The 25353-nt window shown below is 51.8% G+C and overlaps 8 protein-coding genes across 8 annotated transcripts; 4 read left to right on the forward strand and 4 right to left on the reverse strand.

The window, feature by feature from the left end:
• Positions 1–2107: 2107 nt before the first annotated feature.
• Positions 2108–2739, reverse strand: PMZ80_003892 (uncharacterized protein; the record flags this gene model as incomplete). Its single annotated transcript, XM_064872319.1, has 2 exons — positions 2108–2462; positions 2735–2739. 2 exons carry the CDS (start codon positions 2737–2739, stop codon positions 2108–2110), a joined length of 360 nt encoding a protein of 119 aa, XP_064732699.1.
• Positions 2740–7314: 4575 nt separating this feature from the next.
• Positions 7315–8919, forward strand: IME2 (Serine/threonine protein kinase; the record flags this gene model as incomplete). The annotated part of the gene is made up of 3 exons (XM_064872320.1): positions 7315–7321; positions 7368–7375; positions 7495–8919. 3 exons carry the CDS (start codon positions 7315–7317, stop codon positions 8917–8919), a joined length of 1440 nt encoding a protein of 479 aa, XP_064732700.1.
• Positions 8920–9910: 991 nt separating this feature from the next.
• On the forward strand, positions 9911–10807 carry PMZ80_003894 (uncharacterized protein; the record flags this gene model as incomplete). The annotated part of the gene is made up of 2 exons (XM_064872321.1): positions 9911–10063; positions 10220–10807. 2 exons carry the CDS (start codon positions 9911–9913, stop codon positions 10805–10807), a joined length of 741 nt encoding a protein of 246 aa, XP_064732701.1.
• Positions 10808–12266: 1459 nt separating this feature from the next.
• PMZ80_003895 (uncharacterized protein) lies at positions 12267–13076 on the reverse strand (the record flags this gene model as incomplete). Its single annotated transcript, XM_064872322.1, has 1 exon — positions 12267–13076. The coding sequence occupies one exon, from the start codon at positions 13074–13076 to the stop codon at positions 12267–12269; it is 810 nt and encodes a 269-aa protein (XP_064732702.1).
• A 1429-nt stretch (positions 13077–14505) lies between these two features.
• Positions 14506–15732, reverse strand: PMZ80_003896 (uncharacterized protein; the record flags this gene model as incomplete). Its single annotated transcript, XM_064872323.1, has 1 exon — positions 14506–15732. The coding sequence occupies one exon, from the start codon at positions 15730–15732 to the stop codon at positions 14506–14508; it is 1227 nt and encodes a 408-aa protein (XP_064732703.1).
• Positions 15733–16210: 478 nt separating this feature from the next.
• PMZ80_003897 (uncharacterized protein) lies at positions 16211–18441 on the reverse strand (the record flags this gene model as incomplete). The annotated part of the gene is made up of 3 exons (XM_064872324.1): positions 16211–16742; positions 16790–17482; positions 17534–18441. 3 exons carry the CDS (start codon positions 18439–18441, stop codon positions 16211–16213), a joined length of 2133 nt encoding a protein of 710 aa, XP_064732704.1.
• A 634-nt stretch (positions 18442–19075) lies between these two features.
• Positions 19076–20230, forward strand: TVP38 (Tlg2-vesicle protein; the record flags this gene model as incomplete). The annotated part of the gene is made up of 1 exon (XM_064872325.1): positions 19076–20230. One exon carries the CDS (start codon positions 19076–19078, stop codon positions 20228–20230), a length of 1155 nt encoding a protein of 384 aa, XP_064732705.1.
• Positions 20231–21654: 1424 nt separating this feature from the next.
• SAC7 (GTPase activating protein (GAP) for Rho1p) lies at positions 21655–24903 on the forward strand (the record flags this gene model as incomplete). Its single annotated transcript, XM_064872326.1, has 3 exons — positions 21655–21832; positions 21916–22071; positions 22124–24903. The coding sequence occupies 3 exons, from the start codon at positions 21655–21657 to the stop codon at positions 24901–24903; spliced, it is 3114 nt and encodes a 1037-aa protein (XP_064732706.1).
• Positions 24904–25353: the final 450 nt, after the last annotated feature.

Genomic DNA, 25353 nt, shown 5'->3' on the forward strand with positions numbered 1-25353 from the left:
CTCGTGATCATAACGTCTTCTTCATTCGGATTCGCGCCCAAAGCCAAACCACGGGGATGTTGATGAGTTGCGCAGAATGAGACGTTGTCCGTCGTGCAGAGATATCTTAACACGACGGCTATCGACGCTGGTAATGTATGATGCTGCGCCCAGATTTTAGGAAGAAGTCTTGTTTTGAGATGCGCTGTCGAACATGCGTAACACTTCTCTTGTGCCGCATACGCAGGGCCACACAGTGTACCCGAAGACGCCGGAAGTAGGAGTAGGCTCTTTCTTCAGCAGACCGTGGTCGCACAATAGACGAATCGTAGATAGCTGCTCGAGCAATAGCAGAGGCAGGCTTGGGCCGTTGTGTGCCAACTGGTACTGGATTCAGGTGGAGTGGGCAAGAGTATGATTCGTCGTATGCAGGTTGGGCGCTGGAGTGCAACGTGCAGAGGCAAAGCTTCCCAGTGTCTGACTTGGAAAGGCTCGGATCGTGACTTCTCTGTGTGGGGCAGATCTCTGAACGTTGTCGAGGAAGTAGCCGACAGATATGCTTGCCCGAGAATGACCGAATTGGTGCTGTTGCAGAAGTTGCCTGTCGACAATGTTTCGTGAAGCAATACAAGGTGTACGTGCAGTAAGGATAGTGAACTTGTTGGCTAGTGAGAGGTCGTCATTCAGAGTGGTTGGTTGTAAAGTTTAGAGATTTGCGATGGTTGTGGCACAGCATTACGTCGATACCCAGACTTAGCACAAGCCAGAGCGAAGGGCACCGAGGGCAGCACCACCTGTAAGATCGTCACGTTTTGGCACTGACCGACAAGACCAACCCCACAAGAGCCAGCGAGTGAGCTAGAGCCGAAAAGGAAGCTTAGCAGGGGTGAGGCCGAATCCGCCATACGCTGAAACCCACTCTGGAAAGGGTCATAACAGGATAATCGTGGTTGTAACAGTCCAGACAAGTTTGTCCACTCCAGTTCAGGGTCGGTGTCCTTTCTGTGTACCTTCGCTTTCCTTAAGGGACTCATCCTCGCTACTCCGTACTGTCACAGACCGAGGACGGTCAAACGTCAGGTGCAGGTGCGGTGGCTGAGGACGTCCCACAGCTTGTGGCTTCTGCCTTCTGGTTTCAAGAGGCCAGTCTGTCCCGGAACCCGCATTTTATTTCCTTCAGCATGTTCCATGAGCTGCTGAGATCCAGTGCCCCTCCATCTGTGTGAGGCGGCAGGGAGAATATTTCAGTGGTGAAGAACACTGTCGGTTCCATCTAGTCATGGTGATTGGGTAGATGTTTCTCTATGCTCAATGCTCAATGCTCGTGTGCATAAGGCCCACTGCTAATGCAAGTCAACGGCATGAGATGCACTTGAGAACTGAGCGATATTTCTTGCCCTGCGGAATTGCTTCGAGGACCGAGTCGGAAGGGAAACATCGGTAGCAATAGGTTCATGGACCTATCACTACGACTCCCAGAACGAGGTCACCTGTTTCAAAGGACCAATCATGGAAATGAAGCATTGTCAGCCTCCGCATCATGATTGCGCCCGGCATGTTCGCGATGAAGAATGCACGTCTTACTTGCAGCTTCGTCTGCCGTTCAACCGGCTCTGCGATTCACGTTGGTAGACGAGGGTTCCGGAGGGATAAGCGCACTGCCATGTATGGATGCGGCCACAATTACTCTCTGAAGGCAGTGAGTTGTCTTTGAATCCGGGCTACATAGGCTGAGGGATCGACACTGTCTTAGGCACCTTTTGCTACATGTACTCGGCCGCGATTCGCTCGCAGAAGACGTCTGCGAACAGAAGTGTGATGGACTCCCTGTGTACGGAGAGCATAGATACCGCAAAGTGCCAACGAAGTATTGATACCACGACCGAGCTCAATGCACAAAAGGTAGCACGAAGCCATTATATTGCTTTGCATTTTCTCAGAAGTCTGTCTTCCTCTCATCGATAGCAAGAGAGACCCCGCCATACCAATAGGCGTCAAGCGTCTTGCCAAAACCACGCTGTCCTCGTTCGTCATGATACACGCATCGATTCCCTGCGACCTTCATAGCCCGGCTGCTCCGAATTGTGAAGATAAGTGGTGTGCTGGCAGAAACTAGGAGCAGCTGTACTCAGTATGGATCATCCGAAGCTTCTGAGTCGTTGTCGCTTTCATCTCGTTCTACCTGTTCCTCCTCCTGCTGTCTTCTGGCCTCTTCACGTGCAAGCTGCTCTGCTGCTTTTTGACGAGCGTCTTTGCTCACAGCGTTCTGCTTGACGAACCCTGGGTTTCCGCTGCTTCGTGAGATGACGCTCCGAGTAGTACGTGGCCGACCATCACCTGCGAAGCTGTCCCAACCTGTGCCAGTTGTGCCTCTGGAGTTGGCAGAACCGATGCTCAGTGTCTCCATTCCCGCGAGGCTCACCGCGTCGTTACCATATGCCCAGGTAGGGCTGCCAGGATTGGTTTCTGTCTCGTATTGGTCGCTTTGGGATGTTGTGGTTCTTGATCGATGTGTTGCACTTGCAACTGATGAATAGTGACTGGCGGTCCCGCCAATGCCCAGTTGCTAACAAATCAGTCTTCTGGAGAAATGATAGGATGGACTCTACTAACGCTCTTCTTATACTCGTCCATGATTATAACCTCTTCGACCTCTTTTTCGTAGTCAGCCTCTCGGTCGTCTTTCTCTTGCTGACAAGGGAGGCAGTGCTCAAGAACAGTCAGTCAAGTACAACACCGAAGTCGTAGCACTCACAGCATCGTCAGGCTTTCGTCTCTGGGCCTTAGAGAATCTCTCGAGGCCCATCACCTGGTCACACATGACGCACTTCAATTCATTCACGTTCTGGGGATTGCAATCTTGACATCGTATGTTTTTGATCGGTTTCTTGGGATTTCGTTGATGAGCACTCCTCGACTCGTGATACTGTCTTCGAGATGTCTCCGAGAAACGGAGAGGTAGCAAGTTTCTCTCACAGCCCGCGCATCGAATTCTGAAACATCAAGGTAAGTAGAGCGAATACACGGGAGCTATGTATTCTCACCTGCTGCTGAAGTCGGCCATGGTAGGCTGGTAGACCTTTGCAGGAGTGTTGTGAACTAACACGCAAGGTACAAAAAGCTTTCTGGTTCGAGGACTGAACGGGATAATTGGAGTTCTTTTGACGCTTGGGCGAACGATGTGGTGCCACTAAATGGCTATTGTTATGAGTGTGCGTCGCGGTATATGAATGAATGAAAAATCTGGTATGGACTTATGAAGTATGTGCTTGCGAATATACCTGGAGTTTAGGCGAAGTATCAAGGAAGAAGGGCCTGCTCATGTCTCAAAGACGCAATAAAAGGTGCAGAGAAAGAGTGTACGATCAACTTGACAGCAAGCAAATACTTCAACAGTGAAGCTGCTACCCGTCGTGCTTGCTATCTCTTTCAGTCGAAGATACAATGAACTTGAAGAAGTGACAAAGTGGGTATGCGGGGATGCGACACACTTCCTTCCCTTGTCTTTTGCAGTTCACGGTGAGGAAACTGCTCACCGGCGTGCTCAGGTCATCCATCATTTGACATCGACGTGTGCAAGGAAGATTTCATGCTTTGGTCAAGTCATGTTCAAATAGAAGTTGCAAGAAGGAATTGTACCTCACTGAAACCACTTTTGACCCAACTTTCGGCAGGCAAAGCCGGTGGTTAGGCGCGACTCATCCACTGCAGATAGTCGAAGGTAAGAAGAGCTACACCCAAGGTGATTGAGATCTTCTTTGTACAGCAAGCCTATTCCACTGGCCACAGCAATATGGTGTATCAATCACTTACACAGGAATCCCCCAAGACGTCGTGATTGCAAGGATGATCCGAATGAACCTAGGGAAGAGCGACTAACGACAACTGCGCACTCCCTTCACTTTTGCCGAACTCAACCGTCGGCTGGCTTGCTCGCATACACGACGTCGACGAAACAAACAAAGCTGACGGCCACGATATGATATGTTGTCAGAAGTTTCCGAAAAGCACAGCCAACCAACAACCATGACAGCGAAATTGGACCTTCATCTCAACACGATATGGCAATTTTAGCAGCGCGGAGGCTAACCGGCTGCCTTGTGGCCGCCCGCGACCGAAAATAAGACTGCTGCGCTACAGAACGCTAAGCGTCGTTGGACCTCAAGAGTGGATATCCTTTCCTTCAGGAACAGAAGAGATTTGCCCAGCACTCTGGAACTGACTCAAGTTAGCCAGGGGCAAGACTTTTGCGCAGTTGGCTTGTGATGCTTGCCTGCATAAGAGAGGTTTCTTGTCCGCTGCAACGTGGCAAGCTACTGCATTGCTGCACAGCACTTGGTGCTTGTTCAACGACGAGAAACAGAGATGCTGAGCGTGAGTATAGAAGCGCACGTCTACGCAGTGCTTTTTATATGAGTGTGAGGTTGTAGAGCGCGTAATATTGCTTCTCAATCGCCATACTAGAATCCGCAGGAGTCTGCCCGGATCATGGTTATGACGTGAAGAAAGGAAGTCAAAGAATGTGGAAATCATCGCATCATGATGCACCTGACAGCTATGTGCTGCAACTATCAAGGATCATCTTGCGGTGTAGTCACCGTCCTTTGCGTCCTGAGCTTCGTTTGAACCTCCGTATGCACATATGCAAGTCCTTCTACATGCTCAGTACGTGGTAGATACGGGTGGGAAGAAGCAAGCACTTGGTAGCATCGAAGACAAACTACATGCCATGAGAGCGTCTCGGTCAACCTCCTGCTATTTTCCGAATGTGACCCTTGAGATCTTGTCTCCCGTCTGCTTCACAGGACACATCCCTGCCATGCTGCAAGTCACCGCCGTCACGTCGTCATCACGTTGTGACATGGAGAGGAACCTTTGATCAAAGCTTTTGATCTTTGAGCCCCAAAGGGGTCCAAGTCTGTGCGCATAGCATCTGAGTGGTTTTCCCACGACTTTCCAAGTTTGTGCTTTGAACGACAGGAGCCCTTCGCTGGCGATAGGGGTACAAAACACCCATCAGCACGTTCTGTAAGCTCTAAATTGGAGGGCAAGCTTAGCGACAGGGATATGCGCTTGCCGTTGAGACGGCAAGTTTTGGTGGTCACGCTATGTTCTTGTCTTGGGTGTTTTGGGCGTTGCCAGGCACGGAGCTAGCGCGCATTGGTGCACGGGCCTGCACGGGGAATCATCGAATGATCGTCTAGCATGTCCACCAACAGCGGACTAATGAGAGCCAAAATTGAGGCGACTTGAGAGTCAGGTTCCTGCTTTCGGGCGTGCACTGCTAGCTGTTAGGCTTCCCTCCGGCTTTGCTTCGACTGGTGCGGATTAGCCCTTGCTCCAATAATACTTATCACCGCCGCACAACTTATCAGCCACTCGCAGCAGAGCTAGCTTCGACAGACCCACCAACGGCCGCTGGCTGGTACCAAGTAGTTGTCACAACTGCTCCGTGCTTGCCAGTCTCACACCAGCGTTGATTCAGTCGAGTTTCTCGCACTGGCAGTGGTGTTTGGCAGTCGCTATGGGCATCTGAGGCACTTCGATTTGCCAGAGCGACTACGCGAACTTTGCGCAAGAACACCAGGAAGCACTCACAGCGAATCCGACTGGCAAATCTCAGGATCGTAGTCCGCCAGTCTCCGAACCAGTGCTCACCACATCAACACCGACAGTCGCTCTCTTTTCGACCCCTTCGCTTCATACTCTGTTCCCGTCACTGCATCTGTTCCAGCCATCGTGGCACAGTGATCGTTCTCATCACACTGAGAACCTCGTGTACTGAGAGCGCCGGGCTGAGGATAATTTCCTTTCTCCGTACCCTGTCAAATTCAACGCGACAGGCCCCAGATCCGACCTCCTCCCTCAACCTCCGTTCCCATTCTGCACACCATTTCGACGCGCTCACCCCTCTGAACCCCTCTGACGATAGAGGCTGATACGGCACAGCACCGCTTCGCTATCGTCTATCGAGTTTATCTTACTTTCTCCGGCACTGTGCTAAAAAGCGCCAACAAAAGGAGACGGTGTGCCACATCCACTTTCCGCGACCCCTGCGGATCCGCTACCATCACTTACCGCAAATCGACCTCTGGACCCATCCTCTAGAAGCCGACTGCCTCGATCCTCTTCTCGAGCAACGCTAGCTCCTGGTCTTTCGCGTACGGTACAAGCTCGAACTTGGGAGGTTGATCTCATCTCGTTGCCCTTCACGTCGTTGCTTCTCCTTAACCACGTTCGCTACTACTGAGCTGCTCAACCTCGACGCTCCTTGCTGTCTAATCAACTTCTTCGACCAAAACGACCGCATGCAAACAGATTCGACCAGATCCCAAGATAGCCGTGTACAGCAGATCGATTCGAGAATGACCGGACTATAGAAGATCCACGACTGAACAACACCGATCCAAGAGGAGTCTGTACTTGAACCGGAAAGACAACGCAGACTAGCATTACGGTCAGGGGACACGCGACAAAACAGTTACGACGGATACGCAATGACTGTCGTAATGGAGTATGGCCAAAGGCCGTCATCACACTCCAACCTGGCGTTGGAGGATCGTTTCGAGGTCATTAAAGATATTGGCGATGGCAGCTTTGGTAGTGTTTCTCTGGCGCGGGTTCGGGGAGCTGGGTCTCAAGTTGCAAGAAGAGGTACCATGGTGAGTGATAGCGTGACGACCTCTGTAGTATAGATGCTGACCATCGGCAGATCGCCATCAAAACGATGAAGAAGACCTTCGACTCTTTTGCGCCATGCCTCGAGCTGCGAGAGGTTATCTTCCTCAAGACGCTTCCCTTCCATGCTCACCTCGTCGGAGCCCTCGATATTTTCCTTGACCCCTACAGCAAGAAGCTGCACATATGCATGGAATACATGGACGGCAATTTGTATCAGCTGATGAAGGCAAGAGACCACAAGTGCATGGATGTGAGAAGTGTGAAGAGCATACTATACCAAATCTTGTCAGGGCTGGATCACATACACGCTCACAACTTCTTTCACCGAGACATCAAACCAGAGAACATCTTGGTAACGTCCTCAGCCCCACATGACTCGTCTTCAGCTTTCAGTCGGTACTCTGCCATGGTCACACCACCTTCAACACCACCCACATATTCGATAAAGATCGCTGATTTCGGTCTGGCTCGAGAGACACAGTCCAAGCTACCCTACACAACATATGTTTCGACAAGATGGTACAGAGCTCCCGAGGTACTGTTAAGGGCTGGCGAGTACTCAGCACCTGTAGACATGTGGGCCATCGGTGCCATGGCCGTGGAAATTGCAACACTGAAGCCGCTGTTTCCCGGCGGTAACGAAGTCGACCAAGTATGGAGGGTATGCGAAATAATGGGAAGCCCTGGCAACTGGTATACAAAACAAGGCACCAAAGTAGGTGGTGGTGAATGGAGAGAAGGCACACGACTAGCTCAGAAACTGGGCTTTTCTTTCCCGAAGGTATGCTAGAGCACCTGAGCTGTTTCTCATACATATTACTAACCACGAGACAGATGGCTCCTCATGCCATGGACACAATCCTGCAACCTCCCCAATGGCCTGCATCTTTCAGCAATTTCGTCACATGGTGTCTGATGTGGGATCCCAAGAATCGGCCAACTTCTCTCCAAGCAATGGATCACGAGTTTTTCGCTGATGCTGTTGATCCGTTGAGACCAAAGAGCTCATCGCGCCTGCTCGGAAGAAAACACTCGGATCTCAGCTTCCGGTCAAAGGAGGTCGAGCCTACCCTGACATCTAAGCCTTCATGGTTCAGACGGTCACTCATTGCACGCGAGAGTGCACCTGCTGTTCCACTGGCGCAGCATGATGTGAGCCTAGCGGTACAAGCAGAAGGCGGCAACGGAAAGCAAAGGCCGCCGGCGAACAAAAGAGCCACATGGCAAGGCACGCCAGCTTCTGGTGCTCCAATGCCGATCCTCCCATCAATCAAGCCCGTATCGCCGATCCCGAACACTGTAAACGCTCAAGCGCAACAGACTGAGACAAAGACGTCCCGGCCATCTGAGGATAAATCGAAAAAGATTGGCAGACAGCTATCGGTCAACTCTCATGGCAACCATTACCCAGACGTTCATCGACAAGAAGCCGAAAAAGCTCTCACTGGCAACGGCAGAAGCGGTCTTGTATCTCCATTATCAGCTCAGAAAGAGAGCTTTTTCTCTCATCTTCGGAAACGGGCCAGACGGTTCTCTGGTCGTCACGGTCTTGCTTCACCTGGAGGAGATGATATTGAGGCCCAGGCAGCAAATGTACCTTGGTCCAATAGGTCGTCAATGATTGTTGACAAGATCATACCCGAAGCACATACAGATTTCCTGGATCTCGACCAAGCACTACAGAGTGTCAGGTATAGCCTCGATAAGAACGATTCTCAGGCGTCGGCACCCCAGGCAAACGCTCAGAGCAACAACCACAGTCCCCTCAAGAGAACACACAGTCTGTCACGTAGCCGGTCTCAAAAGTCTAGCGACAATCTCAACTCGACGACTACCCCTGTGACTGGCCGTTCGAGAAGAACATTTCAGCTTTCGGCGAACCCTGTACAGCAGTACGACGTCCCGGCGGAGGAGGATGAGCTGCTCGACGAAGCACTCAATGGGGCTCGACGAGCTGCTAGACGCCTGAATGCGGACTCCGCGCCGCAGAAAGATGCAAATCGACAATCAATGACACATATCACCAGCCAACCTAGTATGCACAGTGCATACCTCACACCTTCTCCATCCGCAAATCGAGATGGTGTGCAATTTGGATATTCGACCCAGACACCGTCAAAACCATTGAACATTACTCACCAAAAACAAGAAGAATATGTACCATCACACTGGCCCACACCGCCATACGAAGACAACGAATGGGCCTCTCGAACAGCTGCAAATATATTCGCTCTTAATCCAACACCGAACTACAGATGAGCGGTTAGCCTGCTACGCGTCATCTCTCGCACGACACCATCGAAAAAGTCCTTTTGCACATAGACCTTGTTGATATCATATCCATGTACGAAAAGCTAAGAAGGGGCATGTTTTCCTGCATCACACGGCGTTTCCAGCATCCATCAGTACATTTTTGGCATGCATTGCTCTTGGTTGAACATTTGGAACCATTCGCGCTCGTTATACTGACCTGGACTCTCAGGGAGTCTTCGACACACTCTTTGGCATTTATAGGCACATGGCACAGGTGGATGTACCATACAGAAGCACTATTGCCCTCTCCGTGGCACTTGGACACTATGGAGCATATTTATTTTCATTTGTTGTTCCATCTCGAGGGAAGAGGTCGGGGACTGTACAGCTTAGGGATATATGCGTATGGAACGCAAGGGGCATAAACCCGGGATACTTTGGCATATATACCCCCATACAGTATCAGGTATTCTACCGAATAATGAACATACCAGCTATTTGAGCTCTTAAGCATTCGTAACATGTGTACCTTGAGTTGCCATTCTGCTCCTTTGCACCTCAGACTGACATGGTAGACGGCGAAACTTGTTTGCCGTGTTTGCTTCACCATCGACTGCTATTCCCAAAGTTGAAGGACTTCCGCCACGAGGTGAATACATTCAACAAGCACCGGTCTATCTGCTTGCTTTCGCCGGCAACTTGTGTCAATCCTAACTGATTGAAGATGGAGTGTGCAGCGAAGCAAGCAGCATCAGCACGACTGCTGCAAGCTCTCACCCGACCACGCAGGAACATCCACAATTCCGGCATAAGCTCGATACATCGCGGTTCACAAGCATGCCATAAACAGCCGAACAGCTCACAGTCAAATCGGCGATATGCATCTTCCTCGACGCGTGATCCTCCACCTCCGGGGAAACCGATAGTCCTCGAACAGCCAGATAAGTTCCGACCACCATCTCACGCAGCGAAGCGGAATGCCCGCTCAACCACGGGGATGTACGGTGCTGGTGCGGCGTACAATCAGGGCATGAATGAGAGGGAGAGAGCGAGGAGTAGGGAGAAGAGTTATCCGCATATGTTTCCTAATCCGGGGACGACGATGCATTGGTTTTTGACGACGAGATGGGTGCATGTTAGTATTACTATGGTAGGTCTACACTACATCCAGGACTGGGGCTGGTTGGACTGCGCAGCAGACAGTGAGGGAAAATGCTACAGCTGTCGATACTCATCGTGCTGTCTGCTCGCGCCTCTACCCACGCCCCTCCTGTCAAATCTATAACTCAGCCACTGACGCTCCCAGGCCGTCCTCCTCACCCTAGCCTTCACAAGCATGATCTCAACCTGGTCCCAAACCAGCCCCTACGCCCACCTAATCCCCCCCCTAAACATGCTCTTCTTCTCCCCCCTCACCTACCTCTCCGAAGTCTGGTCCGTCTACCGCCTCCACCTAGAATACACAACGGCCCAAACAGCCGAGCACCGTCGTCAAGGCATCCTCGACGCACAGAAACGTCGACTCTACCGTCGCGCTCATGGGATGGAGGATCTAGAGGCTGATGAAGTCAGTGGTGTAGATGTTAAGGGGCTGGTTGAGTGGGATGATGGGCTGACGAATCGAGAGAGGGAGAGGGGCGGTGTGTATAATAGTGAGATGATTGGGAGGCAGATGCAGGAGATGGGACAGAGGCCGGGGGAGAGCTTGAATGAGCTTATGGAGAGGAAGAGGGTCGAGCAGATTGAGGGGGTGAAGAGGAGGGAGGAGGAGAAGGTTAGGAAGAAGGAGGAGGCGGCGAGGGCTGAGGAGGAGAGGTTGGTTAGGATTGGGGCGAGGAGGCCGGAGGAGCAGGAGCGGCCGAGACGGAAGGTGTATTTTGGGATTTGGGGATGATAGGATTGGAGGGGATCAGGAGATGTACGAAAATTCGCGGCTTGTATAGTACGATAGCGATCAGTGGGGAAACATGGACATATTCACTTCTCTGCCTATCTTCGGCAAGCTGTTGACCTTGAATACAGCATACCGAGACAACAGACCTGCATGCGCAAGTCGGCATTTATTACAATGCGCTGTCTACCTTTCGTTCCCTCGAGTCATTTGTCCAGATCAGCACATCATATTTCCATTGGGTCGTGTCAACATTACATGTTCGAGCCTTCCTGGTCTTATGTCTGTCTATATGAGCCGTCTATATCAGGTTACGAGCGTTAGGCAGTCAGGGATCGTTCGATTACTAGTTGAGAAGGGTGTCCTTGTTTTAGCATTGTCTACGAACATGGAGAGGTGGTGAGCTGTATCAGGGACAGCCATCGATATTGCGGAAGGAAGCTTAATTGAGTCCTGATTTTGTCCATTCATGAAAGGAGACACTTGAGGGCTATGGTGGAATAGAGTATGCCTGTGGTCAGCTTAGAAGCGGTAGGGGTGAGTGACTACACTAGCACTTTCTAGTTGCAACTAAGATCATCCACTGGGGGTTTAGAGGAAGGTCAACGGGGTGATGGTTCTTGAATGAGCACTGTTGTTGTTGATGTCCTCAATTAATAGAGTTTGTACTTCTTGCTTTACACCTCCTAGCCACGTGGACCGGGTATGTATCCATTCGATGGCTTTATTTCATTTCCTTTCCAACATCGCAGAACACCAGAATGATTAGGATGAGATTGAATGGTTCTAGCAGAGCAACGGCATTACTCTAATGGATGCCTTGTGTCTAGTCCCGTGTACTTGCTGATGCTCTTTCTGAGGAATCTCGCTTGTCACGGGCATGTCAGCGTGTGCGATCTACGGGGGGGCGCGGCGAGGCTGTGTGGCGTGTTGCTGATGGTGTGTCGAGGGGTAGCCGAGCTGTAGGTGGTATTGGAGTCCGTGTGGACGATGAGAAACATTGTTTGTTGTTCGACAGTTATTTGCTCTCGAGTCGAGATGACCACCAGCTGGAGATCATGGTCTGTCGCTTGATCGCTGAACGACTACTGCACTGCAAGGGCTGGTCCTTCAGTCAATCTCTCACATCGTGCTTTTGAAGCAATGTCGAGCGGCTCAAGATGAGGCGTGCGAGTGATGGATGGCAGCAGCTGTCGGTGCACCTCGCAGTCCGGAGCAGGGTATTTGAAGGCGAACAGTAGCCGAAGCAGGCAGAGGCACTAAACGGTGCTGAAAATGTGACATTGCCTAGCTTGTGTACTCGATCCTGCCATCTTGGTCTAGTTTGGGCTCTGTAAGCAATAACGTAATGAGACTGACGAACTTAGGTCAGCTCGGCTAACAGATTGGACTGCTCGTGAACTGTCCATCGCCTGTGACATCCGACGTACCCGGAAATGCGGACGCAGCTCAACAACATCCTTCATCTACATAGCTCACGACCTCCTTGATCCTCCGAGTTGTCGCTCGGTGTCCTTGCTGCGGTCGAGGCAACTCGCCTCCGGACTTCTCGAAGCAAGTTACCTGTTCGTTCTATGCTGGCCGATTCCTTCACTACGGCCGTAAGTAGCTCCTCAAGCTCTGTACATCGTTCTCGCAGGCTGTTGACTTCCTGCCTCAACTGGTCATCATCCATCGACGACAATGTAAGTGTCCGCCGCAAATCAGACGACACGCTCGAACTCTCCCCCGTGTCCGTTCGATACAAGGTCGGACTTTGCATACCTGATAGCCTCCGCTCCAGCATTGTCCGTTCACGAATCCATGCCTCGCGCTCGGCATTGAAACGGCGAGTTTCCTCAACACTCTGCATCTGCAACCGAGAGGACATGGACATGATCTGCCGCCACTGACTGGCATCCGCCTGAGACTGGTGTTGCAGCCGCTCTTTCTCCTTGAGAAGATCTTCGACTTGGCTGGCCAAGGACCGTGCCTGTTTTCTCAGCTCCTCCCGTTCCTCGTTGAGCGCCGCAAGCTCTCGATCCATGATGTAGGACTTCGTTTCGAGCTGTTCGTACAAAGCCTGAATACGGTCTTTCTCTGCTTTCAGCACATGAAGCTGTTGTCTTAGGGCCTGGCCTGGGTCCTTTGAAACGGAGTCATAGATGCCGCCACCTTGAGCTTGTGTGGTGTTCGTCGGGGGCCCAACGTTGCTACTCAAGCTACTAAAGGAAGGCAACCGGTAATGATTCGTTGGCGAGGATTGTCCTGAAAGTCCTCCGGGGTCCTCCATTGCGAATATTTGAGGGACAAGCTCAACGAGACAAATCCTGCCTGCCTTTATGCTGATGCCAATTCACGCTTGCCTCTGCATGCCTGATTCTGATCCTGCTTACAGCAGTAAAGTCGTGTTACAGATCATAGGCTTGAGAGCTATCCCGGCCGTAAGTAATCCAGAGCGCGAGGATGAGACGATGAGACATATATGGCATCTTTTGCCACGCTTCGGCGTTTCGGGGTGAAGGTTATTGCCTCTTGTCGTAGGGTGTCATCCTGATATCTGTATGCACGACAGTCGCGCTACGCTCGGGCCATCAGAGAACAGAGGATCACGCGTGACGCGACGCGGGAGGTTTCTCTGCGGAGCCAATTGGCTCAAGACAGCTTCCGTATGTGTGCACAAGACGCAGACCGCCTTGTCCGCTAGGATCGCGTGCATTTAATCTCAGGATTGTGGATCAAGCATGCCTGTAATCTCGATATGGGGGCTCCCCATTGAGTTTGACGCGGCTTGCTCTCAGCATAAGACTGAGGTGTGGCAACAGTATCCTCATATTTGGATTTCCAAGCAGAACGTCATTAGCATAACCGACAAGGTGGAAATCGGCCACTCTTTCAGATATGGTATCGACGAAGGCCTAATCAGGAAGAGAGTGACGCGGTGCTTCCATGATAGCCAGCCATAGCTCCGAGAGCCATATGTGGCGTTCGCTTGCCTTGAGTAGCAGACGACACAAGTCTGTGTGTTGCATCAACGCGAAGAGGTGTCGAGTTGAGGTTGCAGACGTTGATCGTCACATTCAGCCTAGAGTCCGACTTGCGGCCGGCAGCTGCACGAGATGTCCACTAGCGGTACATGAGAGTAGCTGCAGCCGCTGGCTTCCGCGCAGCATTCCTTCTAGAACAAATTCAAATAGCTTCCACGGCATGCTAGCATTGTGCCAATCGAGTAGCATGTGCAATAACTTGCGCTTGCTCACTTGAGGACGGCGACAGAGCGGTGGCAGTGGGGAGCTGTTGTATCGATACTAGCGGTCTTCGGGGTTAAGCCTACCGGCCCCCGGGTTTGTCGTACGCGGAGCACTGATTGGATCTCACTGACCATGGTAACTGCAACCCTCCGGTAGATTGGTCTTGCGCGGAAATGTAGCGGTTCGTGAATGCTCTGACAGATTCTGACAGATCAGGTTCCACTCGGTATGATAAGTTATGCTGACGTAAGACTGACTTCCCCAAGATTAGTGGAGACACTCATATCTGAGATCTTGCACGAGCACCTCCCCGGACAAACAAGGTGACCGCCTTCGAGCACAAATGCCGGGCATATGTTTGGGCGGCTGATTACGCCACGATCTGACTGTCCGGTAGTAGGTGCAGGAGGATGCTAGTTGCTGCCTGAGGATGGAGTGTGTAATCTTACCTCTGCACTGTCTCGTTTGCACTTACGTCCACATGGGCCTGGAGTCAGTTAGGGCGAAGTTGGTCGGGTTTTGGGGCCCATTGACAGCAGCTGCGACTTCTTGTTCGATCCACTGACGGTGTTCTGACACGAGTTCGTTGCCTATCAGAAGCATCACCTGACTTTGCGATAGTAGACACTTAGCCAAGGAAGCCTGTCCTTGTATGGTCAGACACATGCTGGAGTCGGGTGAGCATGCTGACAGACTTGCCAACGTCGCCACGGAAGAAGCGACCTGTTGCTTGAAGCGCTGTAACTCTGGGGCCAGCTCCTTTTCGAAGACGACATCCAAAGCTGTGTCGTCAGATGTCAAGGGCATGTCTTCTCCATCTCTATTGGCAATACCGTAGCTCCACTTGTCAAAAGCAGCCGCCAAGCCATCTTCGCCCTCGAATATTCGTTCTAATGTTTGCAGGTCGCGTACAACAACACTGAGATCCTGTACTGACTGGCAAGTTTTCTGGTAGCCAATCTGCTGGAGCCAAGAGTCAATGGCGAGAAGATTTGACGCGGCACTAATGTCTTGTTTCTGTCTTTGGACATCTGCACGGACCGACGTCAAGTGTGCCTGTTTCCCAGCAAGCGATGTTGCTATGCTCCGCTCGAACGCCCGCAGCCGCGGTGCAGACTCTTTGTGAACCATGGAGAGCTGCAGAAGCTCGTTTTGCAGAGATTCGGGAAGAACAGCGTTCTGAATCAAGCGTGAGTTCGGAACTGCCAGAGCTGAAGGGCGTGTTTCAGGCTGGGCTTTGACAGTTTTGGCTGGGCTCTGGGAGACATTGAATCTCGACTTTACTGAGACCTGTGAAACGTCGTTGCCCGAACTGGATCTAGTGTTGACGGAAATTGCAGAAATGGATCGTGAGTGACCAAACTTCTGACCGCTACTCAGTGGTGGCAATACGGCACTCCGCTGGCGAGAATGCCCCTTTGGAGGTGGTTTTGCCTGAGCCGTGCTTGTCTGATGAATATGGTTCGTAAAGGCGGGACGGTCGAGCTTGAACGGACTGGGAATTCTGGACGAAGGTTGACTGCCATTTGCCGAATCCGATGGTGTTCTGTCTTCTGGAAAACTGGTGTTTGCCTGTTCAGGACGCTCAAGGTCTTGTGTTTTCCGTATCGGGTTGGCTTGAGCCGGCCGTGCCAACCGCGACGTGTTCTTCCTGGTGTCCGTCGTGCGCACTGAGGCTGTACGAACCGGTAGAGGCATCTTGAAGGTACGTACACATCGTAGCTTTCCGTCTGGAGCTAGACGTACGTTGTTAGAGTATTCTCACCCAAGTCGTAATGAGTGCAGTGTGTTAGTCATGGGTGAAACAGATGTGTGTGTAGTGAACGCCGAACGGTGAGGCATAGTGACAATTGCCGCTGTCAAAGTCGACGAGCCAATCAAATCTCGCTACGGGTGGCCTCTTTTCCATTTTGATATCAATGGATCGGAAGATGCATTCATGGTACAACCGGGGCGTGAATGCCTCGCGAAAGAAACGAACGATGCAACTGCTGGTTACAGCTTCCACCGAATGACGCTGGGTCATGACAGCATGTTCCAGTAGTTCCTTCCACATTAGCGAGTCGTGAGCGGCTCGTTGACAGAGTAAGCTGCTGAATTATACACGAAGTGCATGCTTGGATGCGTATGCAACTTGACAGGGAAGGAGTATGATGATTTATGCAGATTCGTGTAGTCACGCTGCGTATTCTTCTCGCTTCAGGAGCTGTATTTTGCCTGCAACGGCAGTAGTCATCGCGCTTTCCTCCTTCGCGTCGTCTAAGGGCTGCCGCTGCCGCCTATGAGATGTGATGTCGATCCCTAGCACGCCGCCAATGTAGCCTCCGCGCTCACCAGGCACGCTGAATTCACGAAACGTATAGCCCCATTCATTCAGCCAGTTGCGAACACCTTTACCAACTTTGTCCTTGCCGTTCTTGCTATGATGACCGGTGCCTGTTATGGCGTAGATAATCCGCCGACCGCGTCTTTCGTGAGTCTTGAGTATCTCTTCGAGATATTCTATCGCTTCCTCGGGATGGAGGCCATGAAGGTCAATGTATAACTCCTCGTCCTCATCGCCATCGCGTAGATGTTGATTGCGCTCTTCGTATAATGCTTGGGCTGCTGCACGGTGAGCTTTCCGCATTTCTTCATTCTCTGCCTGGCCTCTTAATGAAAGTGCTTTGGCAGCTCGAGCGTCGTTCCTATTCCAGGCTTGCGCGGCACTAGCGCTGTTAGTAAGGATCTCCAACACGAAAAAGAAGGAGCGTACCTCTGCAAGAACTTGTTTCGGATACTGCCGTGCTTGATGGCTTCGGCACGGTGCTTCAAATATTGTTGATTGGCCTTTGAGCCCGTTTCAAGCCAGGGTATATGCTGTGGCTCTGGGATCTTTCTTGCTGCAGCACTATCTGCACCACCAAAGGTTCTGATCTTGCGGGGCGCTTCAGTCTTGCGCAACTGTGCTGGTGCCGGAGATGGTGACATTTTGACTACATCCGCAAGCGATGACGGCGGCTCCTTCTCACCCGAGGCATGCCCGTGCCTTGACCTATTGCCATGGTGCTTAGCCCGCTTCGAGCTCAACGAACCCAGGGTCGGAAATGCATCAGGATCGTCCATTGACAGCGAAGAAGGCGTAGCAGGTCTATTCTGATGTCGTGAGCTAGGTCTTGAATGTGGCCGGGAACCTGGTCCGATGCCTCCAAACGCACTTCGGGGGTTGTGAATAGCTGGAGACACGGAGGGCGCAAAACCCGAGACAGCTGGGTTGAAAGGCGAGGATCCGCTAGGCCCTCGAGGTATGTTGCCGAGCGCAGGAAACTGGTCAGTACTATCTTGTAGCTGAAATGCAGAGCCAGAATTGGCCAATTGCTCGTTCAGATTCAGATGGGTCATAAGTACGGAAGGATCGTGAGAGAACTGGCACTTGTCTCCTGCGAGACATTGACCGTTCATCCAATATCTAGAAGCAGGTCAGCACGGAAAAGGCCAGAAACAACGGTTCGCTACTTACTTGCAAAGATAGCCACTAGTATCATGAGCAAAGCGACAGTCCGCACGCAAACACGACCCGGAAGCAAGCCAGTATTTACACACGATAGGACTCTTGGAGGATCCAGGCGTGCCAGGTCGAGCTGGCGGTTGGGCCATTGACTTTCCTACAAGGATGTTATTACTTTTGCTCGGGGTCGAGCTTCCGCCAAGATTATCTGTTCCGAGTAATGTTGCAATGGTGGCCGCGAGATCGTAGGAGTTATCTTCGAGAGCGGATTCTATCTGGTCATCTGACATCTGGTCGCCCAGTACTGAGCGAAGCATGTCATATGGGCTCATGTCAGGTTGTGGGGTCCACTCTGGAGCCGCAGCACTCAAAGATCCTGTACCGGTAGAGGATGCGTTACTTGCCGTCTCATCGGCCATCAGCCAGTCAACAGTATCGCTGCCAAAATCGCCGTAGATGTCTGGAGCGGGACTCGCATCTGCAAATTCGTAGGCATTCAAGCTAGGGCTATGAGGTATCGGTTGTGCCATTGCAAGGCGAGGTGACGGCCGAGGTGATGCGAAGGGAGAGGCTGCTGATCGTTGGCGGGAGAAGCTGGGACACGAGGCAGGAAATCCTGAAGACAGAGCTGGGCTCGAGGATGGAGGAGGGGAGCCAAGTGGTGTTGGCGCACGATTTATCTGCCATGGCGCAGGCGAAGATTTGCGTATGACTGTATGCCTCTGCGGCAGCTCATCCTCTCCTCTCGCTGCGCTCCTGTGGCGCCAGAGCGCATCGAGTACGGCATTCTCAAGAGCAGTTCCGCTTAAGGTCGTCTCTTTGCGCAATAGACCCTCGAGTTGTTCAACCTTGTCTTCCTCCTCCAAGGCCTGATTGTCTAGAATGGCCTTACATAGTTGATACTGCTCTGGCGTGATCATGGTGCTTGGGCGCAAGATGCGACGGTCACGTCGGTGTCTTTATTCTGGTCTTGTATCTCGAAGTAAACCGATGCATGAGACTGCGAACTCCCCCCTCGGCTGAACGAGTCTAACGACCGGCAGATGAACAAGGGTGATATGGATTTAGGCAACAAACGGGCAACGGAAGGAAGTGGTCTGGTGCGGCCGGGAGAGCTGTCGACCGTGTAGTGATTCAAAGGAACAATTCGGAAGTCTATGAGAAACGTGGCAGCACAAGCTCGCAGTCTATGAAGGGAATGGTGATAGTGAGAGTACCTGTGGTCCCGTGGTACAGGAGACTTGGGGTTGAGTTGCTGACCGCGTGCCCCTGCCCACAGTCCCCAAAGACGTCACAACCTTTGGATTCCGGAGAGATCTTGAGCCGCAGCTTCCATTCTTCTGGAGTCCACCCTCTAGCGGATGGCCTACGTTTCATGAGACTCGGAGCGCAGTCAACAGCATTACCATCATGGCCTTAACTCCTGCTCTTCGATTCACCTCGTTTTCTGCTTCAGCAAGTATTACCTGAGTGATCTGATCATGCGTCGTGTATGAGTCCTGCTATCCAAAACTACATTCCCCTATCCTCAACAGCGTCCTCAGCGTAGCCAGCATGTCACCGTCGATGGCACTTCCTGTATCTCCTCAGGGTTCGTCCGCCAATCTGCTCAGCCCACCTTTCAATCGACCGCGGAGTTCGTATGCGCGTGGGAGAGATTCGCCTCGTACCCGGAGCAAAACAGCAGAGATTCGAGATGAGATCATCAACAATGCGGAAAAGATACAGCGGAAGTTCATGGCAACCTACAACAGGATGACCCCCTTACAAAGGATCCTTGCTGGGTTGCTTCTGATCATTATCAATGTGCTTGGTCTATTGTTTCTGATCTTCAACGAGAAAATATTTGGTTTCCTCGAGCCATACGCTGAGAGGTGGAAACACACTACAGGAGGATGGACGATATTATGGGCGCTGACATTTATGACGGCCTTCCCACCACTGATAGGCTACTCAACTTGTGGGACGCTGGCAGGGTTTGTATACGGCGTTGGCGAAGGTTGGCTTATCTACGCATCCGCGACGGTTGCTGGGTCATTTTGTTCCTTCATTGTATCAAGAACACTGCTCAGGAAATACGTTGAGCGCATGGTTGCCAACGACAAGCGCTTTGCAGCGCTCACTTTGACCTTGAAGGAGGACGGTCTGAAACTGATTTGCATGATCAGGCTGTGCCCTCTGCCATACTCCCTTAGCAATGGAGCCATGTCCACTTTCCCAACCGTGGAGCCGTCCGCATATGCATTGGCAACGGCTTTGATATCACCAAAGCTCCTCATCCACGTTTTCATCGGAAGCAGGTTGGCAAACATCGCCAAGAACAAAGAAGAGATGAGTGCTGGCACAAAGGCATTGAACTGGTTCAGCATCATATTCTTCGGCTTGCTAGGGGCCTTCGTCGGGTGGTTCATCTACAGGAAGACAATGCAGCGAGCGCGGGAGCTCGAGACCGAAGAAGAAGGCCGTGTTCGAGAAGAGTCACGAAGGACAGGTCATATTCCCAACCAATTCACAGATGATCCTGAAGCGCAGGTGGCTGCTGAAACGTTAGCCCGAGATGAGGATGACGACGTGGCATATTTTGACGATGAGCCGAGTCCTCAACCTTACCACGACGATCACGCCGGCGAGGAGGACGTCTTTAGCAAGGGCGACGGCTTCGATGATGATCATGAGGACATCAGCAGTCAAGGGCAGTGGAAGCAATAGACGTAGAGCTGTATGACTCGGTGCCCTACTGTAGGTAGTGTTATCAACATAAATAGATACGCCTTGCAGACGCTAGAACGATCGGCGCTGACCTTTGAACATGCATTCTTCTTTTCGCCCGCGGTTGTAGCACAAGCAAGTAAGTAGCTAACTAATAACAGGATTCAAAGAACATGGCCATTAGAAACGGTTAAGAGCCACCAGCAGTCGGCTGAAGAGCGAGATGATCAGCGTGATCATCATGATACGGCGCCGCTCCGGGTGCGTGTCAAAAATAGACTACATTTGCCTTTGTATGGCGATGAAGCCATCCTACACGGCACACGTTGCAGATGATGAGCAGGATTTACACGCACTTGCTGGCCAAGGAGCAGACGAGTCGACCAAACAGACATCCTTTATAGACAACATACAAAGGTCGAAACATGGCCAATATAGTCAGGTACCGAGTACTCCAACAGTTGGTAGTTGTTACAGGATTGGACAAATAGTTCTTGACTGCTGTTGTAGGCTTTTAAGCGAAACAGCAGCATCGTCACAGACAACAGCTTCCATATCTGTCAGCCAATAACGTGCACCCGGAGCATGGCTCCTTCCTAGAGTTTGTAGTTACTGCAAGGCTTTATGCTAGGCAGACAGGGAAGTGTCTACCATAGGTAGAGTAAGGTACTCTACCAGAAGCACTTTGCTATGTAGTGATACAGACAAGATGTTTGTGTTGCTTTTTCTGGCTGGGTTGAGCATAGTTAGCCTTGAGCTGCGCGCGGGCTGTTTTGATAGCGTCAAGCCACACTATCATACCCAGGCTAAGAGTGAAGCTGCGCAGCACTGAGGCCTCTTTGGGCAACTTGGCTAGGTTAGTCTGTGTTTGGGGCTTGTCAGCTGCAGCCTTGGTGTTCTTGTGGGTGTCGCAGCTGTCTGTCTCACACCTTGGAAATGCACTGCAGACGTCGCGGTAAACACTCGCTACTCGACCATAATCCTTGACCATCGCTTCAATTTTGGCTATTCAATCGAACAAGTTGCATTTCTCACGGCGCTCCGTTTTCGATCTAGAATCTGATACATCTCATCGACGACTCCCACTTCCTCCAGTCTCCACGTTCTGCTTACGGCCAATCTCAAACATCCTGCTGCACAGAGGCGCCCATCGTGTGTTCAGATCGATCGTACTGACCAACCTGTCTTGAGCGCGTCAAGAGCACCATCTGCGACCTGCAGATCAACATTCGAGTTGTCCAGCTTCACTACGATCCACTATCGAGCAGACGAGCATAGGATACCGAATCTGAATCACGAATGAAGGTTTAATTGCTCCACCATAAACACAACCTCCTAAACCCAGACAACCCAACTTCGCACCCCATCGCAAGATCGCCGACGATACAATTAGTGTTGGGAAAGTGCGGCGACAGTGACCACCGATGCCAGCAGGCACCCAGGGTGCCATGGCTACCGGCCCTCAGCCCATATCCCAGCCTTCGCATCGAGGTGCTCCTGTCTCCAACAATGTCCAGCAGGCAGTATCTCCTCCTTCGAAAGAACAGTTGAAGTCGTGGTGGAAAGGGTTTGGTAGACGTAGGGACAAATCAGAAGAGCAAGGTAAGTTGCCGATTCAATGAGAGAAGCGCGCCGCTTGCGAACGATCGTTCAGCGTGTAGACTACAGCGCTGACATGTGAACAGCGCCAGTTGGCCGTGGCATATTTGGCGTACCACTACCTCAGAGCATCCTATACGCAAACGTCGCAATCTCGCTTACCAACGATCAAGGCGAGAGCTTCATCTACGGTTACGTCCCGATCGTGGTTGCGAAATGTGGTGTCTTCCTGAAAGAGAAAGGTATTCTGCTTCTACGAACACCAAGAATTCATGTGCTAACACACAGTAATAGCAACTGACGTAGAGGGCATTTTCCGTCTCAGCGGCTCTGCGAAGCGCATCAAGGATCTCCAGATCGTCTTCAATTCGCCCGAACGATACGGCAAAGGGCTAGACTGGACTGGTTATACGGTTCATGATGCGGCTAACATACTGCGACGATACTTGAATCAACTTCCCGAACCCATTGTACCACTCGAATTCTATGATAGATTCAGGGATCCTTTACGAGCTTACCAAGCAAAAGTCGGAAACGATGCTCAAGCCCAGACAATGGAGAATGAAGAACACCATCGAGCTGTCACTGCATACCAAAAACTAATCACGGAACTGCCTGCGCTGAACCGACAACTGCTGCTCTACATCCTGGATCTTCTGGCGGTCTTTGCAAGCAAGTCAGACCTGAACAGGATGACTGCGCAGAACCTCGCTGCCATTTTCCAACCTGGAATTATCTCACACCCTAGCCACGATATGGCGCCTAACGAGTACCGATTAAGTCAGGACGTGCTCATTTTCCTGATTGAGAACCAAGACAACTTCTTGATTGGCATGACCGGCACGGCTATGGATGAGAAAACCAAGGACGAAGTGAAGAGTGGCCCACCATCAGTTACAACGCCCAAGACCACGACCATCGGACGCTCAGCTTCGACTGCAAGCGCTGGAGCGGACAGTCTTCGAAGGGCAGCGGGCATTCGACGCAATGCATCCTTGTCATCACGTAATTCGAGAGATAGGAGCAGTCCTGGGGTATCGAGTCCAGGAACGCCTGTATCTCCTGGTGGAGTAACAGGCAGTATTGGCAGTACAGGCGGACTTGGACGAAGCAATACCGTGCCATCGAATCGCTCACCTGCCATGTCCGGGCGCCGCTTCCAAAGGATCTCTGACTCCAACGAGCCTAGCACGCCTACAGTAAGCACGCCTACGCCCATCCCAGGCTCACCACCAGATGAGCAACCAACTGCCAACGATTCAGCATATGGAATGAACGTGCGACAGCCCGTAGCAGTGGAGCATCCGTCGACAGTACAGTCAAACGTCCTCGAGCATAATCAGGTCGAAGAGTCACCGGCATCGAGAGCAGCAGCACATGATGTTCGACCTACGCCGGACTCCATTTCGGGTACTCCGATCAACGGCAGACAGAACAGAGACCGCAAGATATCGGGACTCTTAGCCAAATCACCAATCTTTGGTCCCTCTGATGTGGCTAGGGATCCAAACCAAAGGCAACCAAGAAAATTGCAAAAGCGCCGACTGCCGGGTAGCAGTAACGAAAGTGCCCAGAGTTCTCAAGCATCTCTCCATGCGGACGAAGGTCTTGCTTTCCATACGCCTATGGCGACACCGAGCAATCTACCACATGGCGGACAGAACCCGATGGAACGACACTACCCCTCTTGGTCCAATAATACTGCCACGCATGGCTCCGAACATCCATCAGAATCTTGGAACAGATCACCAACTGCTCACGAAACACGTCATATGAATCAGGGACTGATGCCACCTCGTTCTCCGACGGCATCGATACATTCGCGAGGATCTGCAACCGACCCTTCAGATTTAGATGCGTTGGATGACCCAACTGTGCGGAAGGAGAAGATAGCACACAGATACAGATGGTCCAAGGCTGATTCCGGCCCTTTGGCACCTCCACCGCCTATTGGACAGAACCCTGGGGCTCGTGCAAGTAATAGCTCACTTGGCTCTAACCGGCCAAGAAAGAGCTTCACTGGTGAATCGCAGCTGACACAATCAAGCAACATGGAAGGGTCCAGTACGGGCTATCCGTCAGGCATGAATGCGTCAAGTCGAGAATCGGCAGAACTGCTCAACGCGCAAAACGCGGAAGCTGAGAAGAAGGGCTTCTTCGGCAGGATGAAAGCCAAGATGCAGCAAAGGAGTGACGACAAACGAGAGCGCGATGTGGAGAGAGCGAAGAGCCCTCCTAGAATTCATCCAGATCAAGCAAACTCTAGAAGCAGTTTGTCAGCATTTGCGCATGAACATCTTTCGCCTAGAGGGCGCTCCTTTGATAGGCCGAGGGAAGAGCCATTGCCAGTCTTACAAGAGAAAAGACATGAAGGGTCGGGCTCCAAGACTCCAACACCGCTACAGCCGGCGCAGTCGGCACGATTGTCGACAGGTATGCCATCCTCGGCTCCAGTGTCGGCCGTGTCTCAGCAAGGACATACGATGGCAACAGTACCGGCCACTCAGCGGGATTCGATGTCAGCGCCTGCTACAGCGGCACCTGATGCACCTTCAGCAGCGCCGCTTATGGCTGCCGCTCCGGGACCTGTTCCAACCCTTGCTCCAGCTGCGATGCAGGGAAGCGAACAAGACGAGAAGCCTGTTGGTGTTACTGCTGCGGAACATCCTCAAGCATTCACTCAGATGCCTGTCCAACAGCCGACCGCCTCCAGCCAGCCGACGTCAGCTTTGGAACAAGCACCTGCCCAAGCTCCTGTCGCCGAGCCAAGACCTATACAAGAAGGAGTCCAACAGCAGTTGCATACAGGGAACGTTAGACCGGATAACATCCCTTCCAGCCCTCGGTGGACTAAGATCCCGAAGACAGTAGTGAGTCCGGAAGTGCTCCGTGAAATGGGTGAGGACTTTGAGGAAGCAGGGGAGCACGTTATCGTGAAGAGACAGGTCCCTCGTGAGGAAGTCCAGGAACTAGCTGACAGGACGATGGCAAGGTCTTCTGCGGGTGCAGAGGCCACAAGAGAGGTCAGACCGGAGCAGCATGGTCAGTCGTCTGAGTCAGTGCCACAACCATGATCAATAGCCTCAATTTAGCCATAGTATGACACGGAAAGAGGAGAGGGTTCCTGCTGTCAGGCGGCAGAAGAGCTAAGTCGTCTTGAATGAACAAGTGGTGGTAATGAGGGTATAGTTGGGCTATTACTCCGTATGCTCTAGCAAACTGTGAAGTGAACTATGATAATTGTCTTCCGCATGCGTCGTCGTGGCGTCCTCATGTGCACTCGTACGTCTGTATTTCTAGCAATGCGGTCATGCTGTACCTGCTGCACCGTAGAGTTTTTCCTGAATGCCTGATCTGCGGCAAAGCAAACTTCTTGAAGCTCAACTCCACCAAAATTTTGTCGCGAAAACTACTCGAGTAAGTATACTTTTGAATGGTAGTGCTGGGAAAGCACAGCAACTAGTGATAGGCACTTCCACAGACCACGATTTTACGTGCTGTGCGCTCGACACGCGAATTGCCAC

This window comes from Knufia obscura (genome assembly GCF_036327395.1).
Source record: "Knufia obscura strain CCFEE 5817 isolate CBS 148926 chromosome Unknown scaffold_3, whole genome shotgun sequence".
Classification (NCBI taxonomy): Eukaryota; Fungi; Ascomycota; class Eurotiomycetes; order Chaetothyriales; family Trichomeriaceae; genus Knufia; species Knufia obscura.